Source organism: Nelumbo nucifera, chromosome 5, assembly GCF_055504915.1.
Source record: "Nelumbo nucifera cultivar China Antique chromosome 5, China Antique-T2T, whole genome shotgun sequence".
Lineage (NCBI taxonomy): Eukaryota > Viridiplantae > Streptophyta > Magnoliopsida > Proteales > Nelumbonaceae > Nelumbo > Nelumbo nucifera.
The window spans coordinates 19,768,889-19,789,482 of NC_142653.1; the positions used below are offsets into that span (position 1 = coordinate 19,768,889).

Sequence of the window (20,594 nt, forward strand, 5' to 3'; positions counted from 1 at the left end):
AGTGATTGTGCGCTATATGCCTTTAATGACTGCCATGGTCCGTAGGATATTATTATTGAGCATTAATCTTATTTGGTTGGTATGTCAAAGAAATTTTGGGAAAATTTATGCTGATGGAAAGACATCATACAGAAAATGCTTGAATTAGTTAAACAATTTGGCTATTTAACGGGCTGTGGAACCAATGATAAGGTTTTACGCCACTAATATATATTATATATAATATATACTTTATTATATATATTATATATTATATATTATATATAATAATAAAAAATTCGGTTAATTCAGTTAATCAAAATTTTAATTTCAAAAACTGAAACCGAAAACCAAAATAATTAAATCGATTTAACCAAAAACCAAAAAACCAAATCAAAAAAATCAAAACCAAAATTTTCGGTTCAGTTATTCGGTTTTAACCGAATTATACTCACCCCTAGTCACGGCCCTTTTTAGGTATCATGTTTTTCTAGTATCGTATGCAGAAGGTTCCCCGTCAAATCTAATTAATTCCCAAGGTTTTGAAAACCACTTGGAAATAGAACCGGTCAGGGGATCGGTTTCTGGGTCACTGGTCAACCATTTGGCTCGATCGGTTCAATCTGTGATGTCATAAATAAATTAAAAATGGAAAATAATTATAAATAATAAAAATTTAATAAAATACAGAAAAAAAAACACAAATTACAGAAAAAACATTTAAAACCATATAAAATAAAACAATAAAATACAGAAAACATAGAAAAAATACAAAAAAAAATTTCTAAAAAATACAGAAAAAAAAAGAAAAGTGCAAAAAAATACAGACATAGCAAATAAGCAAGAGTGAAGGAATTTGAAAAAAAAATAATAATAATAATAAGCAAGGAATTGAAAAAACAAGTTAATAATACAAATACGATTTGATATACAGACAAGAATTAAAAATTGCACATAGCAAATAAGCAAGGAATTAAAAAAATATAATGAATAATGATATAAAAAAGATTTGATTAAAAAAAAACAAACAATTTAAGCAAACCAAAGTTTGTGTGAAGGATGAAGCATTTTATTTCTTCACGGTTTCACTGCCACTAGTAGTGGTGGTGTCACGGTGTTGAGCTCACAGAGAGGGGAAAATTGCCGCCGGTGGACTGTAGTTTGGTTGCCGGTGATTGCCGCTGCAACTCCGGCTGATGGCAGAAAGCTAGAAACAGATTCCCGCAGGCCCGCAGCTACAATAGAAACTCCGGTGATTGCCACTATTGATCGTCGTTTGTCTCTAAACGATGGTCGCCGCTGCAAATACTGAAGCCTCTACTGCCTTGCCGCTGTAGGTCACTGTTGCAAATACTGCAAAACCTCCTTGCCGCCGTAGGTTGCCGTACATGAAGCCTCTACCGCCGTCGCTGGTCGTCATGAGTCACCGTAGTTCGTCACTGGGAAGGGAAGAACAAAAATGACTCTCATTCATACCCTAACCCTTATGAAAGGATTTGGGACACGAAAGTAATTTTCTTTTGGTTTTTATTATTTTTTAAATACAAAAAATACAAAATAAAACCCGCAAACTGCTGCCTGGGTCAAACGGTTTAGTGGTTCGACCACCCAGGTCAGCCGTTTTCTAACCTTTTTAACGGGTGTTTGGATATTAATGGTTTACTACTGTATAACCGAAATTGGAGACATGAACAGTTCCGGTTTTTCTGGTCCAGTCCGGTTTTGAAAACTTTACTAATTCCCGAGTCATTTCTGCGCATGGCATGAACCATGTTGCTGCGGGTGTCATAATCCACAGTACAAGTCAAAACAGGATACCTTCGGCATAACACAGAAGGATCATTTCTGTTGTATCAACTATCAACATTAACATCCTTGTTTGTATATTAATAACATCCTCCAACCTTCTTTGAATTTTGAAGGGAAAGCACCAAGGAGGCAAGGATCAACCGAGATGCAGTGGAAATGCTTTAAGTCGGACCCTGATTTGCACCCCTAAGAATTAATTTGGTGCTCAAAAGGAATCAAAAAACCAAAACTGATTCATTTAAAGAATGCTTGTGAGGAGATAAAAGAGAAAGAAAGAGAAAAGAAACCATGTAGCTTCTATTGACATGACAGCATTGTCTTCTGGTGGCAGACGAAAGCCATCAGAAATATCTAGTATCTCAGCCAAGTTCAAAATATTGCAACATAACAGTGCATATGGTATGAAATGTATTGGTTTTTGAACCCACTTAAACATAAGAAACCTCGCCTAACATTCTTATTCTCAACACATCAACCTGAAAAATAACAAAAAAAAAAAAGTATCAATACTTTGAACTATGATCTCAGCTAAACATCTTGTTCTCAATTTGTCAACTTGTCATGATAACCAGTCGTTTTGGCCTCCCTGGGTGATGAGATGACTAGTTGGTGACCAAGTACCGGCTGTCAACCAAAGAAATAGCGTTCTAAATACAAAATATCGATGAAATTCACAATTAAGTCAATACAGAGAAAAAATACAATAAAATAAGGATAATTAAATTTTTAATCCTGGTTTTACAAACAAAGAAGGGAAGACTGAATAAGCTGATCAGATAGATAATGACAGTCCTTTCAAAGGAACGACAGCAAATTTGACCATTTCATGTGGATCCCTTAGTCTATTGCAATTTCATATCAGCTAAAAGAACAACTTTGTCCTTATATCCCTTGTTTCTATCCAACCACGTACCAGGTACCATCTCAAATGCTTAAAGCAAGCAGTGTGTATATAACAAAACAACAGCAAAGGTGCCAACTGGCTCATTGGTTAAGGTCTTTGGCTGGTTGTATCAGAGATTTTTTTTTTTTTGAAAAAGGTAAGGTAATATATTAAACCGCAAAAAATATGAATCCCGCTTTGGACATGGTTGGCAGGGTTATGGATTGGGGATGGTAGGGGTGCAACTCAAGCCAGATTGCGTTGGGTTAAGATCAACCCTAATCCAACCTGATCTATTGAACCCCCAACCCTAACCCAACCAGAAGTTTTCGGATTGGGTTGACCTGATTTCTCTACATCCTTTTGCCAAGTGTTCTTATTTACTAGACTCAAGTGTTGGGATATTAACCAAAAAAAAGTGTTGGGATCAGATTGGCCTCACCTGGCACCCTACATCTCGAGCACTATAAAGTCTTCACGCTTTTCTTTGTTTCTTGCACTTCTCATTTTTAATCCACTGGCCATAATTATGTTTGAAGTCTTAATCATTGGTTAAATAGTTGGGGGTAATTGATGTTTGTTAATCATAAGTATGATAGTGCAAATTCTATAATTTCTATTTTTTCTAAGTTTAGTGGGATTTTTCTAATCAATTCTTAGTTCTAGTAGAATTGGCCACCCCTATGTATGTTTAAGTGCAAGGACGTGGCAATTAATATTGAAGTAAAATTTGTTTGCATATTGTGCTTATGGTGAATGATTCCCATAGACCCTAGAGTGATATTAGGTGCTTGTTGAGTGACACCTGATTTGTTCTCTTCATTTCTATCTGATTTGTTCCCTTAATTTCCTTTATTTTAACTCAATCTTATTCATAAGATATCTTCCACATTCAAAACAATTGTTATCCTATTTCCTCTATTCACTCCGATCATCGTATTTCCTCTCTTCTTTAGAACCTAGACTACAACCCTTGTCATGGTAACAGTTGGGCATAAAAACAGTAGAGTGAGAAAGAAAAATGACCACTTTAAAAGCTTCCAACATTTTCTTTTTTGATGAATTAACTCCAAAAATAATTTGCTAAAGGATGCGCAAACAAACTATTTTTCATTACCTCTACAATCTTAGCCCAAGATTTTTTTGGGTACCTGTTGGATCAAATTCCAGCAGCTTCAGAACGCTCCATGCTTTTAGTGTCAGATATCCCATGTTCCTTATTCATTTGATTGTAGCAGCTCACTATCTTCTGGTCTAATTCATAGTAGTAAAGCATCTTCTTCAAAGGTTTCAAATCTAGGTCAATGAAATTAACCTACAAGAAATTTCAACTGAAATGAGATCTCAATGCAGTCAAAAGGATGTAGCTTCTTTTGGATAAAATTTACCTACAAGTGTGAGAATGTGGTTTCGAGTCTGAGGATGTCCACTTTGTGCAAAAAAAATGCCAAAGGTTAGGACTCTATTCAGTGTACCTCTCCAAAGACCCTGGATGGCTGGGATTGGGTAATAGCCTTCTTTTCATTCATATCAATCAATGAACAGAAAGATTCCACATATTTTAAAACAACGAGTCTTCCAGAAATTCTAGTGAAGAATTTAAAATGCATTTGGGCTAAAAGGAATTTACAGGACAACTATGACAAAAGCAAATCCAAAAATTGACAGTTGGTAACTGATAACAACCACATAAAGTAACATCCAATGAAGCTTGGAAGATTTTCTTACCTTGTAATCAAAATTTTGGTTAATCGGTTCTAGGCATACAGTGCGATGCGAGAGACTTGGATCCCCATCCTCCCTTGGTCTAAAGCTAATCATAAAACTACAATCCTTTGCAGTTGCTGCAACCAAATAGTCTCTAACAATCTTTAGGCTTTCTTCCAAAGAAATAGAATGTAGACTGTGTGAGAGTTCCCTAACAGCCAAATCTCTACATGCCACACAAGGCTGGGAAACAATGTTGTAATATGCATGAATTGCCCCTTCTATGTCCAATAAATCAAGCTTCTGGGCTTCCAGAAGTCGATCCAGTACTCCTGATCTGAAAATTGCCTCTGCTACAAGCTGCAGAAAACTTGCTGTGCGCAGACCATAGTCTGCCCGGATTATGCCCTCCATCTTATCCTCAAATGACTCACCCATCACAAAATCAGTGCTATCTCTTCCACCTCCCAAGCCACCAAAAATGAGAGAGCTATTTAGGAATATGCGAAAATTGTTCTGAGGTGTGGTAAAGAGTGCCTTGATAGCTTTATGAATTCTCTCACTAGATCCAGAGAATAAATCAAGTGGATCATATTCACTTATCTGGGATATCTGAGATACAAATTAGAGCATGTCAATATGCAGGTTTGATGAAGAAATTCAAGGGAGGTAGTCAAGAAGAGATACATGACTGTTGATGCCTCAGACAAGTTTAATCAATATGAAATGAAGAGAGGTAACTAACTAAATTATTGCAGTAACCAATGTTTTGGAGGCCATAAGGTTCCAGTTCTAGTTATTCCCAGTTTAACTGGGTGGTTAAATTTCAAAACTAACTGAACTAGATGATTTTTATTTTTCCGGATTGGGGCTGGGTTTAGTTTTCAAAACATTGGCAGAGGCAGGTAACCAGAGCCAAGGAAAATGATGTGGAATTTACACATCTTATAATAAATACTGCAGTACTCTGGAATATGCCAAAGGAAGTTGATCTTATTGTTCCACAATTCATAGCAATGTTCTGAAAATCATAATCGTATCGTAAATCGTAGAGAAAATTGAATCAAATCAAATCGAATTGTGAATTGTATCATAAATCATAAAGTTATTTCTATTTTTTACAAATTTGTCAAAAAATTAAATATGCATATGCTTAAAGGCTAAAACTATATAGAAAAGTGTTCTACCCTATTTATAAGTCATATTTACCATATATGTACCTAAAACAATAGAATTTACCACTTATACAATAGAAGTCTAAGATGATATAATCAAGTTTAACTTGAGGCCCCATTCGCTTTTCGGTAAGTTACTTACCCGGGTAAATGCAATTACCTGGGTAAGTTTTTCCTGGGAAACACTTACCCAGGTAAGTGTATTTACCCATGTTCTTTTATTTCCCAAGTAAAAAAGAAAATGACCATTTTAGCCATAAAAATCCATTATTAAAAGGGGCATTTTTATCCCATTCAAGTGTTGGAAACTTCCCCCCCTGGTGGGAAAGTTATTTACCCACCTAGGAGATGGGTATCACTTACCCAGGTAAGTAATACCCAAGAAAATAAACTTTCCTTGGTCCCCACATTAATCTGAAAAAAGAACATGGGATTCTTGGTCAATGGGAACCAAAATCCCATTAACCAACTTTCCCCTCTCTCAAAATCCAAAAAAAGAACGCCCCATGAAAGTCAAATAATCAACATACAATGTCTCTTTATTCAACATATGATAGAAAATAAACTCAATATATGGACTTAAATAACGTAAATAAATCAATGTCTAGTAAAGTCTTTAAAAACAGTCACCCTTGACAAAACTAAATATAATCAAAACAAAATAACAAAGTAGAGAACTAATTCTTAATTGAATTGATTTGAACCACAACGAATTGTATAAATCGTAAGATTCAAACAAAAAATTGCAAGATTTTTGCAGAAAAGGATTCAGACATAAGATTCAAATCAAAACCCTTGGGGTTCATGATTCAAATCATAAATTGTAAGATTTTAACAACATTGCTTCATGGATATTTCCTTGTACTTTAACTCATTTTGTATTTTGAGGAAAAAAACACTTATGATCCAAATTAACACTTTGACAGAAAATCTTAGAAAAACCTAATCTGTATCAGAACAACATTAAATCTGAGAGAAAACACAACCTCTCCTTCATGATGCTTCAGAACTTGATGCATTCTAAAACGAGTTATACTTCGTTTAATAAAATTTCCCTCAGCTATGAATCTTGAAGATGGAAGAAAACCACATTTGGGCTGTGCTATCAAACACAGAGATAAACAAAATGAAAACGAAAAAGTTATTTTGAGCAATGGAAGAATCAACTGAAAAAAGAAAAAAGAAAAAAGAAAAAAGATATCAACAGTAGGAAGCACCTTTATTTCCACGGATATGCATGGCTCCTCTTTGAGAATACCTGAAGTGATGAAGGAAAAGAGATATTTTTTAACACCACGCTGAAAACAATAGACATGAATAGAAATATCTTAATTAATTATATAATAATGCAATATTGGCTTAATACCGTGTGGAATGACCTAATGATTTCTAAGGTTTTTATTTAGTCTCCATGGGAGACCTGTCCCCAATGCAACCAATGTCTATAAACCCCTTGTCTAGATAAGGCATCAGCTAAACCATTGACCAATCTCTTTACCCAGTTGAAAGATGTTCTTATTTCCCTAGCCAAGCATATCACCTCTCTTATGATGTGCCTGTAAATCTAAGGTCTTTCCTTTTTGTGTTTTAATCCATCCAACCACCACCTTAAAGTTCCCCTCACAAACAAGGTTATTATAGTTGAGGGGCTTTTCCATTCTTAAACCTTATAGTACTGCTAACATTTTATCCCTAGTTTGACTTTCTAATTTCCACAACTAATTGGAAATATGTTCCTAGACTCACTTTGCTTTTACAAACTGTTCCCCATTTGATCAAGTGATCCCTTTTCTTCTAAGGTTTATTGCCTGAACATATTTCAGAGGAGGCTTAATATGGCATATCCATTATCATTTTAAACATAGAAATTCAGAAAACAATACAGAACTGGAGATATGATCAACTCAAATTAGCCTTATGCCTTAACCCCAACTATTTGTGTCAGCTATATGAATCCTGTCCTAACATCATCCTATCTCAAAAGCCATCTTTTCTATAAAAAAAGGGTCCCTAGATCATTTCTTACCACTTCAGCCCATGTTTTCATTGGTCTTCTCCTTACTCTTTTAGAGATTTCTACTTGTACCACGTCATTCCTCATTGATGTAATCATTGGTTGTCTATGCACATGAACAAACCATCTCAGTCAACTTTCCCTCTTGCCACCAATTGTGTCTACTGGCTACTCCTAAGTCCTCTCTAATGCATTCATTTCTGATTATGTCCTTTCTAGTCTCGCCACTCATCTATCTCAGAATCCACATCTGAGCCAAACTCATTTTCTGAACATGTTGTTTCTTGGAAACATGATCATTAACGAAATATATATTTCACATGTATAAATTACCAACACAAGTACATTGGGGCTGAGGGATTCCCTATAACTACACCATACCTAGAACTCAAATCTTATGTCCATTTATTAGTTATCATGATTAAGGATAGAAGGGGTATTCTTATGCCATTAAGTCAGTGGTGAGCAAAACAGAAGGGTAATAGTGCAACACAGTTGTTTTTTAAGCAAATAAGGTTGCAGGGTTCAGAATTATGAAAAGGAGTGAAACAGGTGATGAAAGAGAGCTACTGTGGTTTAACTAGACCGGTTTATGGGCTAGGTAGCCCAACAGCCCGGCCCGGTCACGGTTAGGTTTGGACATATTCTTAGGCCTGCAGACCCGGGCTTGGGCCCTATAATCTAAGCCCAACTTTTTTTTGGGCCGGCCTTGGGATTTCACAAAAAAACCCCGCCTGGCATATTTTATATAATATATATATATATATACATATATATATTATATATATTTCTATCCCTAATGCTTAATCCCATTTTCCTAATTTTCTCATTCACCTCAACTCTTTGTTCGAAGTTTGAACTCCAAGCTTGGAGGCTTGGAGCATTTCTTCCCTTCCACAGTGGTAGCTGACGACATCACCTATAGCAGTGACCGGAGAGGCAACAAAAATCTTCTTTTGAGTTCTGACTTTGAGTATGCAGACCAGCCAGCAAGGCGACGACAGCTTCTCAAGTCTATGAAACTGTTCTCTGGTCTCCAGTTTCCAATCCACCCTATTCCATCCTCTTCCAATGGCGGTTGGTGGCAGGCAACGATGACATCCTCCTCTTAGACAATGAGCGGCAACAGTTGACCCTCCTATCTCTGGTTCTCAGTCCCTCCTAGCCAACGGCGAGATTTAACCCTTCCCAGTTCCAACTTCCAAGATGCCAGCACCAATATCCTCATTCCCCAGTCCTCACAATCAGGTTTAATTCATTTCTCTCTCTCCCTCCCTCCCTCATAGCCGACAAGTGGCAACATTTGACCCTCCTATCTCTGGTTCTCAGTCCCTCCTAGCCGACGATGAGATTTAACCCTTCCCAGTTCCAACTTCCAAGTGGCCAGCACCAATATCCTCATTCCCAGTCCTCACAATCAGGTTTAATTCGTTTCTCTCCCTCCCTCCCTCCCTCTTCCCAATTCATCGACCTGTCAAATGTTTATGGGATTGCTCCAAGCCTCCAATCAAATGTGTTGGATCCTGTTTTATTCAAGTAGTTTATTGAAATGGAATTTTTTATTGGTGATTTTCATGCTTGAATTACAGTGGAGAAAAAAGAAAACTAAATTTCACATTACTAGATTAATATTGGCTTTCTCTTTGTATTTTAGTTTAAATGATGAATTGATGAATGATGATTAATGATACTAGGTGAAGGCAATTGGTCAATGGTCACCCATGTATACGTTTTTAACTTTCAACTCTACTTGAATTGAACCAGAAGGATCAAACTTTGGTTGTGAAGCTGCATTAAGCCTTTCCATGAACAGAATTGAAAAATAATGGTACAGGTGCTAAAATTTCCAATTTACAGATCGGGCTTCGGGCTTTTATGAGGGTCGGGCTCAGGCTCAAGATATAAGCCCAATGGTTGGGCCGGGCTCGAGCTTGGGCCTCGATATATTATGTTGATAAAGAGTGAAAGCCCGGCCTGGCCCAGCCCATGAACAGATCTAGGTTTAACTAGGGTAATAAATATTGGGCAATATATGGATGAGATTTCCTAGATTGATTCTGGTCTCAACATCACAAGTAATATGCTGCATTTAATATATACAGGAAATTAAAAAACTAAAAAATGAAAGAAATAAAAGAATAAGTACTGTTAAAACACTAAAAAATGTAGCACAAACATCATAATAATAATACTCCAAACAAGAGTTGCCGAACTATGATTAACCTTTTCTTGTCTTGCCAGTTTGCACCTCAGGTATGGAACCATTTTTTCCTCCTTTTTAGGGGATCATGGTTGCTTTCATCATCCATATACTGAATGGATTCTTTCTCACAATAAAAGCAGAAAATATTGTATCAGATTACTAGAGGAATGATCATGTGGAGTGAAAGTAACTGTAGGATATTTGAGAATAAGGAATAGAACATACACTTATTGATTGATCTCACTATGGTAAGAATCATCAGTTGGGTTTTGACCAGGAATGAATTCAAAAGGGTCAGTAAATATGATCTGTTGAAAGAATGGTATTTCGTGGAAAGCTTCTCCAACAGGAGACAACAAAGCAAAAGGGAATGGGAAGCACCAGAGGGGCAGAACACAATTGACTCCTGATAAGAACCTGGGAGCTTCACGAATTGGGGGAGTTGTTAGAGACAATAGAGTAAACAGTCCTCTAAGCTTTTCTGGGCCTGCTGATGTTGGGCATTCTTTAAAGGAAGAGTTCTTAGCACTAATGCAAGGTCTAAAACTTTCCTTATCTGGATGCACAGAGTTCATTGTTGAAGGTGATTGTCAAACGAAGCTAGTTATAAGCTAGTTAAAGGCTAGGAAAGGTACCTTGGACACTTAGGTTTCTAACTAGAGACTAGAGAAGCTAGAGCTCTGGCTGCCAACCTCATTCAGGTGGACATCTAAATCTGTCAAAAGTCTAGCTGATCTCCTAGACAAATCAGGAGTCACAAGGGGCAATCTTGTATGGGAAATGACCCGGAATGACCCGGGTAAGTTAATCCGTTACTGTTAATCATAGTATAATTCATAACAGGTGTTTTCACATTATTTTATGACCATTATAACTGGAACACATGTATTGGTGAGAAGCCAGAGACAACTTCTAATATGGACATCTTGTTCAAATGGATCCAAAGGTCAGCCAACTCCCTATACAAGGAATGGAAAGGTTGGAGTAATATTGTGCAATATCCCTTCATGCATACTTCATTAACATTGTAATTACTCATGTATTTCTGCTTACTTTTCCAACATTGGAAGGTCTTGGAAAAAGTGTTCAATGTTCTTTGATCATCTTTATTCTGGATTAGTAAAGCTTCCACAATCTTGTTAAGATTAAAAAAAAGCATGAAACACATATTAGTTATTAAATTTCCTGCTGAAGTGTGTGTAATACCATATTGTATAATGAAACAAAGAAAAATATGATGCCCAATGATGGTCCTAATTTGTAATGGACTTGTGGCTCACAACCATTAACATTTTATAACATCTTCAATACTAACTAAAATAACAAATCCTTTTAACATGTTAATATATGATTTAAAAATAAAGATCCTACTCTTCCAGTTTTGTCAAGTGTAGAACTTCTTACCAAAGTGGAAAATCAGACCATTCTGTCAGACATGTGGTAACATTACCTATAAGGCACAACTAATAGGTAAATATACTCACAACAACATTGTATATCAGGGTTGGTGCCTACCATGTGGAAAGACAGAATGATCAGAGACAAGAAGTGCAGAATCACAGAGGATATTAATATTTGCAGCATCAACTCGCCAAGCAGGACGCTGACAAAGAACATTCTTTTCAACTGATTCAAGGAATTCCTTAGACACAAGGATGCGCATCTGGCATTTTAAAAGAAAGCCCAAGTCAATGATCTTTCCAGGGTTTTGCTCCAAAATACAAAAAGATATTTGAATTCTGAAGGATTATGAAGTTAGTGGACTTCATTCTATGTAACAGATGAATGATAAAGATAATTGAATTGGTAGGCCACTTGGTGAACCCAGATACCAAAAAGGTATGAAATGCATTTTGTACATCCATGACTTTGCAATATCCAAATCAAAACACTATCTAATGTTCTTAAATACCTTGGATGGACATGTAACATGGTCATTATTTCAGGTTATATGGTTAATCAAAACAGGTGGCTGTATAAACATGAAATCTGGATCAATGAACCAAATCACAGACAGACAGACAATTAATAGGATTTTGATTCAAAGAGAAGGCATTTTCTTGAAATCATATTGGAATCTTTGTTATTCACCTCACCTTGTATTGGCATGAATACCATCTGAAACCAAAAATTATTAACAGTACACCATCATGCAAGAGATCATTTATTGAGCAATGGTCCTATGTTGACAGTCGACTTTAAGAACACAAACTGATTGTCCAATCATTCTGCTAGATGCCACTAACTGTTTGATGATACCATGGAAGTTCAATCAGCAACCCAATCAGCATAGATAACTTGAAATTAAAATTAAATAAGAAAAATCCAGGTATCCCATGTCAACATTTCCTACAAAATACAATAGTGTATGTACTATGCGGTAATATATAGTCCCAACTATTTTTATTATGCAAAATAAATATTATTTGTTCAATTTATCCTTGGTATTTTTTTGAATTATATTCAATTTCTTCTTGTTATTATAAATGGTTTTTGAAGTTATGAGACAACCTAGACCCAAGAGATCTTCAAATGTGGATATTATGAGTGATTGGTAAAGTCGGTACACAATCTGAGAATCAATGATAGGTTATGATACTCGTATATACAAGGGTGCCTCATGACTCATCATGTTGAATACTTCAATTTCTAGTCTAAATTTTGTATCCAACCATGTCCTTGCCGTATCCAGGTAACATGGATTTTAGGCCAACCTCTGTGTAATTTACTTAACCAATGTATGATTTGGTTCGAGTCAGATTCAGCTGCATTGCGTCAGGACACAGGAGTGGAGTACAATATCCTAGAAACCTTTTGGAACTAACACTTGCTACAAATATAGCAGTAGTTTAATCACTAATCATACATTTCTGTTTTCTGGGTTGAACATATCAGAGAAACAGAAAAGAAAGGGAGAAGAAAGGAAGAGAGAGAAGAGAAGAGAGACAAAGGGAATTCTGGGATCAAAAAGTTATGACTGGCGACACCAGTCATTAGTATTTATATTAGGGCGTCCCAACTAATAATAAAAGAAAGTAAGATTACAAGAATTCCCCTATGGCACTAAAGAACAAAAAACATAACAAAGAATTAATTAATTAAATAAGGAAACTAAATAACTAACAGATTTCAACACTCCCCCTCAAGTTGGGACATAGATGTCAATCATGTCCAACTTGTCACATAAATCATTGTGCCGCAGATGATGTAATCCCTTGGTGAAGATGTCTGCAAGTTGATTTGTGGAACTGACATATGGAGTGCACACTTCCCCATTTACAATTTTTTCCCTGATAAAATGCTTGTCGACCTCAATATGTTTAGTTCTATCATGAAGAACTGGGTTGGCTGAAATGTTAATAGCAGCCTGGTATCACGATATAAGGACATGGGGTCATCAACAGGAAGTCCCAGTTCACCCATCAAGTTGTTTATCCACATTACTTCAGCCACTCTGTGGGACATTGCTCTATACTCAGCTTCAGCACTGGACCTCGCCACAACATTCTGTTTCTTGCTTCTCCATGTGACTAGGTTCCCTCCCACAAAGGTACAATACTCACTAGTGGGCTTTTTGTCATCAACTGATCCGGCCCAGTTAGCATCTATTTATACCTCAACCTTCAAGTGTCCATTTCTTTGGAATAGTGAACCAGCCCCCGGAAACTTCTTTAGATACCTGAGGATTCTATCAACTGCCTCTAAATGTGTGGTCTTGGGGGCATACATGAATTGACTAAGAACCCCCACAACATAAGCAATGTCTAGCCAGGTCATGGACAAATATAATAGCCTACCCACAAGTCTCTAGAATTGCTTTACACCCTTGATAATCTTACCTTGGCAATCACCTAGTTTGTGGTTTGGATCAATGGGAGAGTCAGCAGGCTTAACTCCAAGTTTTCCTGTATCTTGTAATAAGTCTAGGATGTATTTCTTTAAGAAATGAAAATTCCCTTTTGTGAACGGGCCACTTCAATTCCAAAAAAATACTTCAAGGGACTTAGATCCTTCACCTCAAATTGAGTGGCTAGGAATAACTTTAGTCTTTGAATTTCCACCTTCCAGTTGCCTGTGATCACTATGTCATCAACATACACTATCAGGGCTAAAATTTTCCCTTCTCCTTTTTTCACAATGTATGATCAGTCTGACACTGTTTGTAGCCAATTTGTTGCACTGCTAGATGAAACTTACTAAACCAAGCTCTTGGTGACTGCTTTAGTTCATACAAGGACTTCTTTAACCTGCACACTTTTTGCTCTTGGTCTTGGGCATAGAAACTAGTTGCACTATGTACACCTCTTCTTCAAGATCACCATTCAAGAAGGAATTTTTAATATCTAACTGGTGGAGGTCCCAATCAAGGTTAGCAACAAGAGAGAAAAGAACCCTGACAGAATTCATCTTAGCTACTGTAGCAAATGTCTCTGCATAGTCTACTCCGTACACCTAAGTAAACCCTTTTTCCACCAACCGGGCTTTGTACCTTTCTACTGTGGCCCTATCGGTTCCTTATCCATAGGAAGATCCACTAACTCCCATGTAATGTTTTTATGTAAGGCATTTATCTCTTCTTTCATTGCATCTGCCCACTCAGGTACTGAAAGAGCCTCTGCCACATTTTTAGGTATAGGGACACTATAATGGAAGAGAGGAAGGCACGAAAGGAGGGTGAGCTATTCTCATATGAGACAAAATGGGAGATAGGATGTTTGGTGGTACAAGACCTAATTCCCTTCCTTTGTGCAATAGGGACGTCAAGGTCATTGGAAAATGAAGAATCAATAGCAGTAGGGTCAGGAATATCAACAGGAATAAAAGTACCTAGTTGGATAGGATTTGTCCCAAGTGGATCTGATGATGTTGGTGGTATAGCTTCAAGTTGCTCCACAACTTTTGAACTCGGTTGGCCCTTGCAACAACAAAGGTAGACACGAAATAGAGGAGGGTCAGGTAAAGGATGTAGTACTTGGACATGTTTCTCCTCCACCCTATTCTCCCCCAAAAGAGAAACATGAAAGAAATGATCACTCTCAAAGAAAGACACATCCATAGAAACATAGTATTTCTTGGAAATAGGGTCAAAACAACGGTAATTGTTGAAGATTAATTAGTTTTATGATGTTTTTTATGAGTAGATGTTTTATGTTAGTTGTTAGATAGGAGGTGGGGACCACAGTAGTTATGTGAATCCAAATTTTATTATGTTTTTGTGTCTTATATATGTTGTTTTATGTCTTGCAGCCCTATAAGGGCATAGTTGTCTTTGTACTGCTCTATTATTTTTAATATAAATAATAAGTGAAGGGGGCGGCCAGATTATTGCTCTCCTTTCTTTTCAACTTCTCTTCTTCTCCTTCTCTCTTCCTTCTTTCTTCAAGAAACTCCTTTTATTTCATATTTTTTAATTCAGCAAGCTTTCTACTTGGTATCGGAGCAGCGACTAGGGTTTCTAGAAGAATTCTCATGCAGCCCTAGATCAGCCTACTGCATGAAGTAATAAAGGGCTGATCGATCTGCTATAGATTGCCCAGTTCTTGGATTTTTTTGGTGGGATCTAGTCATCAGGAAGGTGATCTACTGTTCGGCATCAAAATCAGGAAGAACTGGAGTATGGGGAAGAGTCCTAGAAAAGTTGGCCTCTTTGTTTTTGATCTGATCTTGGGCGGCCAGGTATTGTTAGCTTTCTTTTGATTTCCTAAAGAGTGCGGTTTGGTTTCTAGATTTTTCTGAGCCTCGTGGAGTGATTGATTCACTCTTCTCTCTGTTGGGAGGCGTGGGGAGGAGAGAGATTTCTCTCCAGTCAGGGTTTCTTCTTCCGGAAGGGTTTGTTTCTGTGTGTGTGATATTCAATTGTTTATGGAAGGTTGCCAATCTATTTTTTCTTACTGTTGAACTGTTTAAAGTAAGATGGAGAGTGATATTTTTGGGTCTGGGGTGTTGGAGGTAGTAGTGATATTTTTGGGTCTGGGGTCATTACTATAGTAAAACTTGATGGTACAAATTATTTGAAGTGGGCACAATCAGCTAAGATGGCTATTGGTGCTCGTGAAAAATTAAGGTATCTCACTTGGGAGGAAAAGAAACCTAATACAGACTCTTCCCAATGGGTGTAGGAGAATTACATGGTAATGTCCTGTCTATGTAATTCTATGTTACCTCATATTGCAAAAAATTTCCTATGGGCTAATACTGCTAAGGAGATTTGGGATGAAGTGACTGAAACCTACTCTCAGAAACAAAATGAAGCCAGAGCCTATCAGTTAAGGAATCAGGTGATTAGTATGAAACAGGGAGAAAAACCTCTTGCTGTGTATTTCTCCATGCTGAAAACCCTATGGCAGGAAATAGATCACTTAGAAACTGTGGTATGGGAAAGTGTAAATGATGCAGCAACCTATCACATACTGGTAGAGAGGAATAGGGTTTTTGAGTTCTTGGTACGGTTGAACCCTGAATTCGACATTGCTAGGCAGCATATTCTTTCTAGGGAGGGTATGACACTCTCTCAAGCCTTTGTCTTTGTCTCTGGAGAGGAGAGTAGGAGGAATGTAATGCTAAGACAGCCTGGGATTGACTAGTCGGCTATGGTTGGTACAACAAAACCTAAGCCGAATGGAGACAGGGGGAGTAGTGAGAGTAAAAGGGAAGATAAGAAGGACTTGGTGTGTGATTATTGCAAGAAGCCTAAGCATACCAGGGACACTTGCTGGAAGCTTCATCCAAATCTTACGCCTGCTTGGATAAGGAACAAGAAGGGAAATGCAAATGTAGCCACTACAGGAGACTCTTCGGTCCCTCTTTCCCAAACGGATTGGGAATCCATTGCAGTAGTAGCAGTGAGGACAGAATTGGAGAGGTTTGGATAGCTTATGAGTAAGAAAGATTCACCTAGCACTAGCCTTCCAGATGGACAGCAGAATGCAGGAGCCAACTACACCTCTTCCTTTGCACATACATGTAGTTCATATGCAACTGCAAATCTTGCATCCACTTTAGGTAAGGAGGGACCTTCCTGGATTATAGACTCAGGAGCATCTGAGCACATGACTAATGCCCCTACCCTTTTTAGTTCCTATCAGTTGTGTTCTGGTAGAGACAGAGTCTCTACAATAGATGGTTCACATATTCCCATTGCTGGGAAAGGGACAATTAGAATGACCAATGATATAACTTTGTCTTCTGTTTTACATGTCCCTAGACTTCACACCAACCTATTGTCTGTTAGTTCTTTGACAAAGAATTTGAATTGTTTTGTGACCTTTCTTCCTGGTAATTGTGTTTTGTAGGATCTAGAGTCAAAGAAGATGATTGGGAGTGGTCATGAGGTGAATGGAGTCTACCTTCTGGATGAGATTTCGAAACATCAAGGCCATCATGTTAGCAGCAGCAGTAATAGTGGGTTAGAGTCAGTGAACTAGATTATGCTCTGCCACAATCGCTTACCTTTCTTTTAGTTCTTTGAAATGTCTTTTCCCAAAGTTGTTTGAGTTTGTTTAGTTATCTACTTTGGAGTGTGAGAGTTGTCAGTTAGGAAAGCATTGTAGACAGTCTTTTAAACCAAGTAATAAAAGAAGTACTTTTGCTTTTAATATTGTTCACACTGATGTATGGGGGCCATATCATATCCCTTCCATGGGAGGATTCCAGTACTTTCTCTTGTTTGTGGATGATTATACACGATATTCTTGGATATATTTGATGAGATCACGTGATGAGGTTCTTAACTTGGTACGACAAATTCCACCAGATGGTTTGCACACAATTTGGAGTGAGAACTAAGGTTTTTAGATCAGAAAATGCCAAAGAGTACTTTGAGAAGAACCTGACCACATATTTCCTAGAACATGGGGTAATTCATCAGAAAATTTGTGCATATACACCACAACAAAATGGAGTTGCTGAGAGAAAAAACAGACACATTGTGGAGGTGGCAAGGAGTCTTATGTTGTGTGCTTCAGTTCCTGTGCAGTTCTGGGGAGATGCATTTCTTATAGTCATGCATTTGATTTACCGTCTTCCTTCACAGACTTTGGGGTTTAAGGTGCCATTTAGTCTGCTTTTTCCAGATGGGGAGATATTTCATATACCTCTGAGGGTTTTTGGGTGTGTTCCCTTTGTTCACATTCTTGGCCCTCATCGCAAGAAATTGGATCCTAAGGCCAAGAAATGTGTTTTTCTTGGGTATGCTCAGAACCAAAAGGGGTATTGCTGTTATGACCCAGTGTTGAGGAGCAAATTTGTCACAATGGATGTTACCTTCTGTGAATCCACCTTCTTCTTCTCGAGTGGTTCTCCTTAGGGGGAGAGTTTTGGAGAGGAGAACTCACAATCTGTTCCTCTTCCTGTTTCTTTGGTGCCTTCATCAGTTCAACCAATACCTTCATCAGTTCAGCCAACACCTCCATCAGTTCAGCCAGCACCTCCAGTTTCATTACCTGAGCCACTATGGGCAGCCTCACAGAAATATCGATGCCGGCAAATGATGGTTGACTCCACACACCTCTCTATTAGTCTTTCTAAAACTCTAGATTCGGCAGATACAGTTCCAGGTTTTCCTCTTGAGCCTGAGCCTGTTATGTTTTATGATGATAATGTTCCTGTCCCTAACACCATTGTTGCAACTGATCCCACTGACCTTGATCTTCCCATTTCATTTCGTAAGGGGAAAAGAAAGTATACAACCCATTGCATTTCACACCATCTTTCCTATAGTGCCTTATCACCCTCCTACCGTGCTCTTCTTTCTTCCCTGGATTCTATGTCTATGGGTATACCCAGGAATGTTATTAAGGCTCTCTCCAAACCTAAGTGGAAAACAACAATGCAAGATGAGATGGATGCTTTGGTTAAAAACCAAACTTGGGAAATAGTTGATCTCCCCCTAGACAAAGAGATAGTCGGATGTAAATGGGTATTCACAGTGAAGTATAGGGTTGATGGAAAAATAGAGAGGTACAAGGCAAGGTTGGTAGCAAAAGGGTATACTCAGACCTACGGTGTTGATTATCTGGAAATCTTTACACCAATAGCTAAGATGAGTTCAATCCGTATCCTTTTATCTCTAGCAGCCACCTATTCATGGCCTTTGTTCCAGCTTGATGTCAAAAATGCCTTCCTCACTGGTGATTTACAGGAGGAGGTATATGTGGACATTCTAGCAGGCTTTTATGAGAATGTTGGTAAGGGAAAGGTGTGCAGACTCAGAAAATCTCTGTATGGACTGAAACAGTCACCTAGGGCTTGGTTTGACAGGTTCAAAGGGGCACTCATCCGTTTTGGATACACACAGACACAGTCTGATCACACTCTCTTTGTGATGAGGACAGATGCTCTGGTGTCGATTCTGATTGTGTATGTGGATGATATAGTGGTGACAGGAAATGATTTGAAGGAGATTGATGATCTCAAAAAATCATTGTAGCAAGAATTTGAGATCAAAGATCTTGGTGAGCTCAAATACTTCTTGGGGATTGAAGTTGCAGGATCCAAGCATGGGATCTTTATTTCACAGAGGAAGTATGTACTTGACCTATTGCGGGAGACTGGGAAGCTGGGGACCAAACCAGAAGACACTCCTATTGATCCAAATCACAGAGTTAATGGTGTGGATGGTGAGTTGGTAAAGGATGTAGGGAGATATCAAATAATGGTGGGCCGACTATTGTATTTGTGTATGACACGACCAGATATTTTTTATGCTGTCAATGTTGTCAGTCAGTACATGCATGCACCTTGGGTTCAGCACTGGGAAGCTATTGAGAGGATAGTTGCATATCTGAAAAAGCACCCTGGCAGAGGCATTCTTTTTTCAAATCATGAGAATCTGAAGCTAGAGTCCTATACAAATGTTGACTGGGCAGGATGCTTAGATGACAGGAGGTCTACATCAGGAGTGTGTACCTTTGTAGGTGGAAACTTGATCTCCTGGAAGAGTAAGAAGCAAGCGGTTGTGGCAAGGTCAAGTGCAAAGGCGAGTATAGATCCATGACTCATGGTGTCTCAGAACTTCTTTGGGTTAGATCTCTTTTGAGTGAGATTGGGATAAAAGCAGAGGAACCTATGATGTTATACTGTGACAATCAGGCTACAATCAATATTGCCCACAATCCAATTCGGCATGATAGGACAAAACACATTGAAGTTGATAGACACTTTATAAGAGAAAGGGTAACAACCAGAGAAGTCTGTTTGCCTTATGTCTCTTCAGAGTTGTAGCTGGCTGATGTTCTCACTAAAGGGGTGGCAAAGAACAAGCTTGAACATGATCAATGCAAGTTGGGAATGTGTGACATTTACTCCCAACTTGAGGGGGAATGTTGAAGATTAATCAGTTTTATGATGTTCTTTATGAGTAGATGTTTTATGTTAGTTGTTAGATAGGAGGTGGGGACCACAATAGTTATGTGAGTCCAAATTTTATTATGTTTTTGTGTCTTATATATGTTGTTTTATGTCTTGCCGCCCTATAAGGGCATAGTTGTCTTTGTACTGCTCTATTATTTTTAACATAAATAATAAGTGAAGGGGGCGGCCAGACTATTGCTCTCCTTTCTTTTCAACTTATCTTCTTCTCTTCTTCTCCTTCTCTCTTCCTTCTTTCTTCAAGAAACTCCTTTTATTTCATATTTTTTAATTCAGCAAGCTTTCTACTGTAACCCTTTTGTGAAGAAGGGTAGCTCAAAAATACACATGGAATAGCACGAGAGTCAAGTTTACCACGGGTATGAGACAAGTTTTGAACAAAACAACGACAACCAAACACACGAAAAGGGATAGAAAAAAGAGGAGTTGTAGGAAAGAGGAGCTAATGGGGCCTTG

General features: G+C 37.9%; 1 protein-coding gene across 12 annotated transcripts in view; it reads right to left on the reverse strand.

The window, feature by feature from the left end:
- Positions 1–870: 870 nt before the first annotated feature.
- LOC104595636 (inositol-pentakisphosphate 2-kinase-like) overlaps positions 871–20,594 on the reverse strand; it is a 33,183-nt gene continuing 13,459 nt past the window's right edge. For 4 of the 12 annotated variants that reach the window (XM_088888745.1, XM_010256455.3, XM_088888749.1 and 1 more), the window contains 6 exons: positions 11,286–11,433; positions 6,771–6,811; positions 6,540–6,650; positions 4,400–4,990; positions 3,823–3,986; positions 2,066–2,412 (listed from right to left, as the gene is read on the reverse strand). In XM_088888745.1, coding sequence (XP_088744871.1) covers positions 3,831–3,986; positions 4,400–4,990; positions 6,540–6,650; positions 6,771–6,811; positions 11,286–11,433 — 1,047 coding nt within the window. In that variant the 3' untranslated portion in view covers positions 2,066–2,412; positions 3,823–3,830. Of the gene's footprint in view, positions 1,419–2,065; positions 2,413–3,788; positions 3,987–4,399; positions 4,991–6,539; positions 6,651–6,770; positions 6,812–11,285; positions 11,434–20,594 lie in introns of those variants that run through there. The other 8 variants (XM_088888746.1, XM_010256458.3, XM_088888747.1 and 5 more) reach the window with 5 other exon arrangements.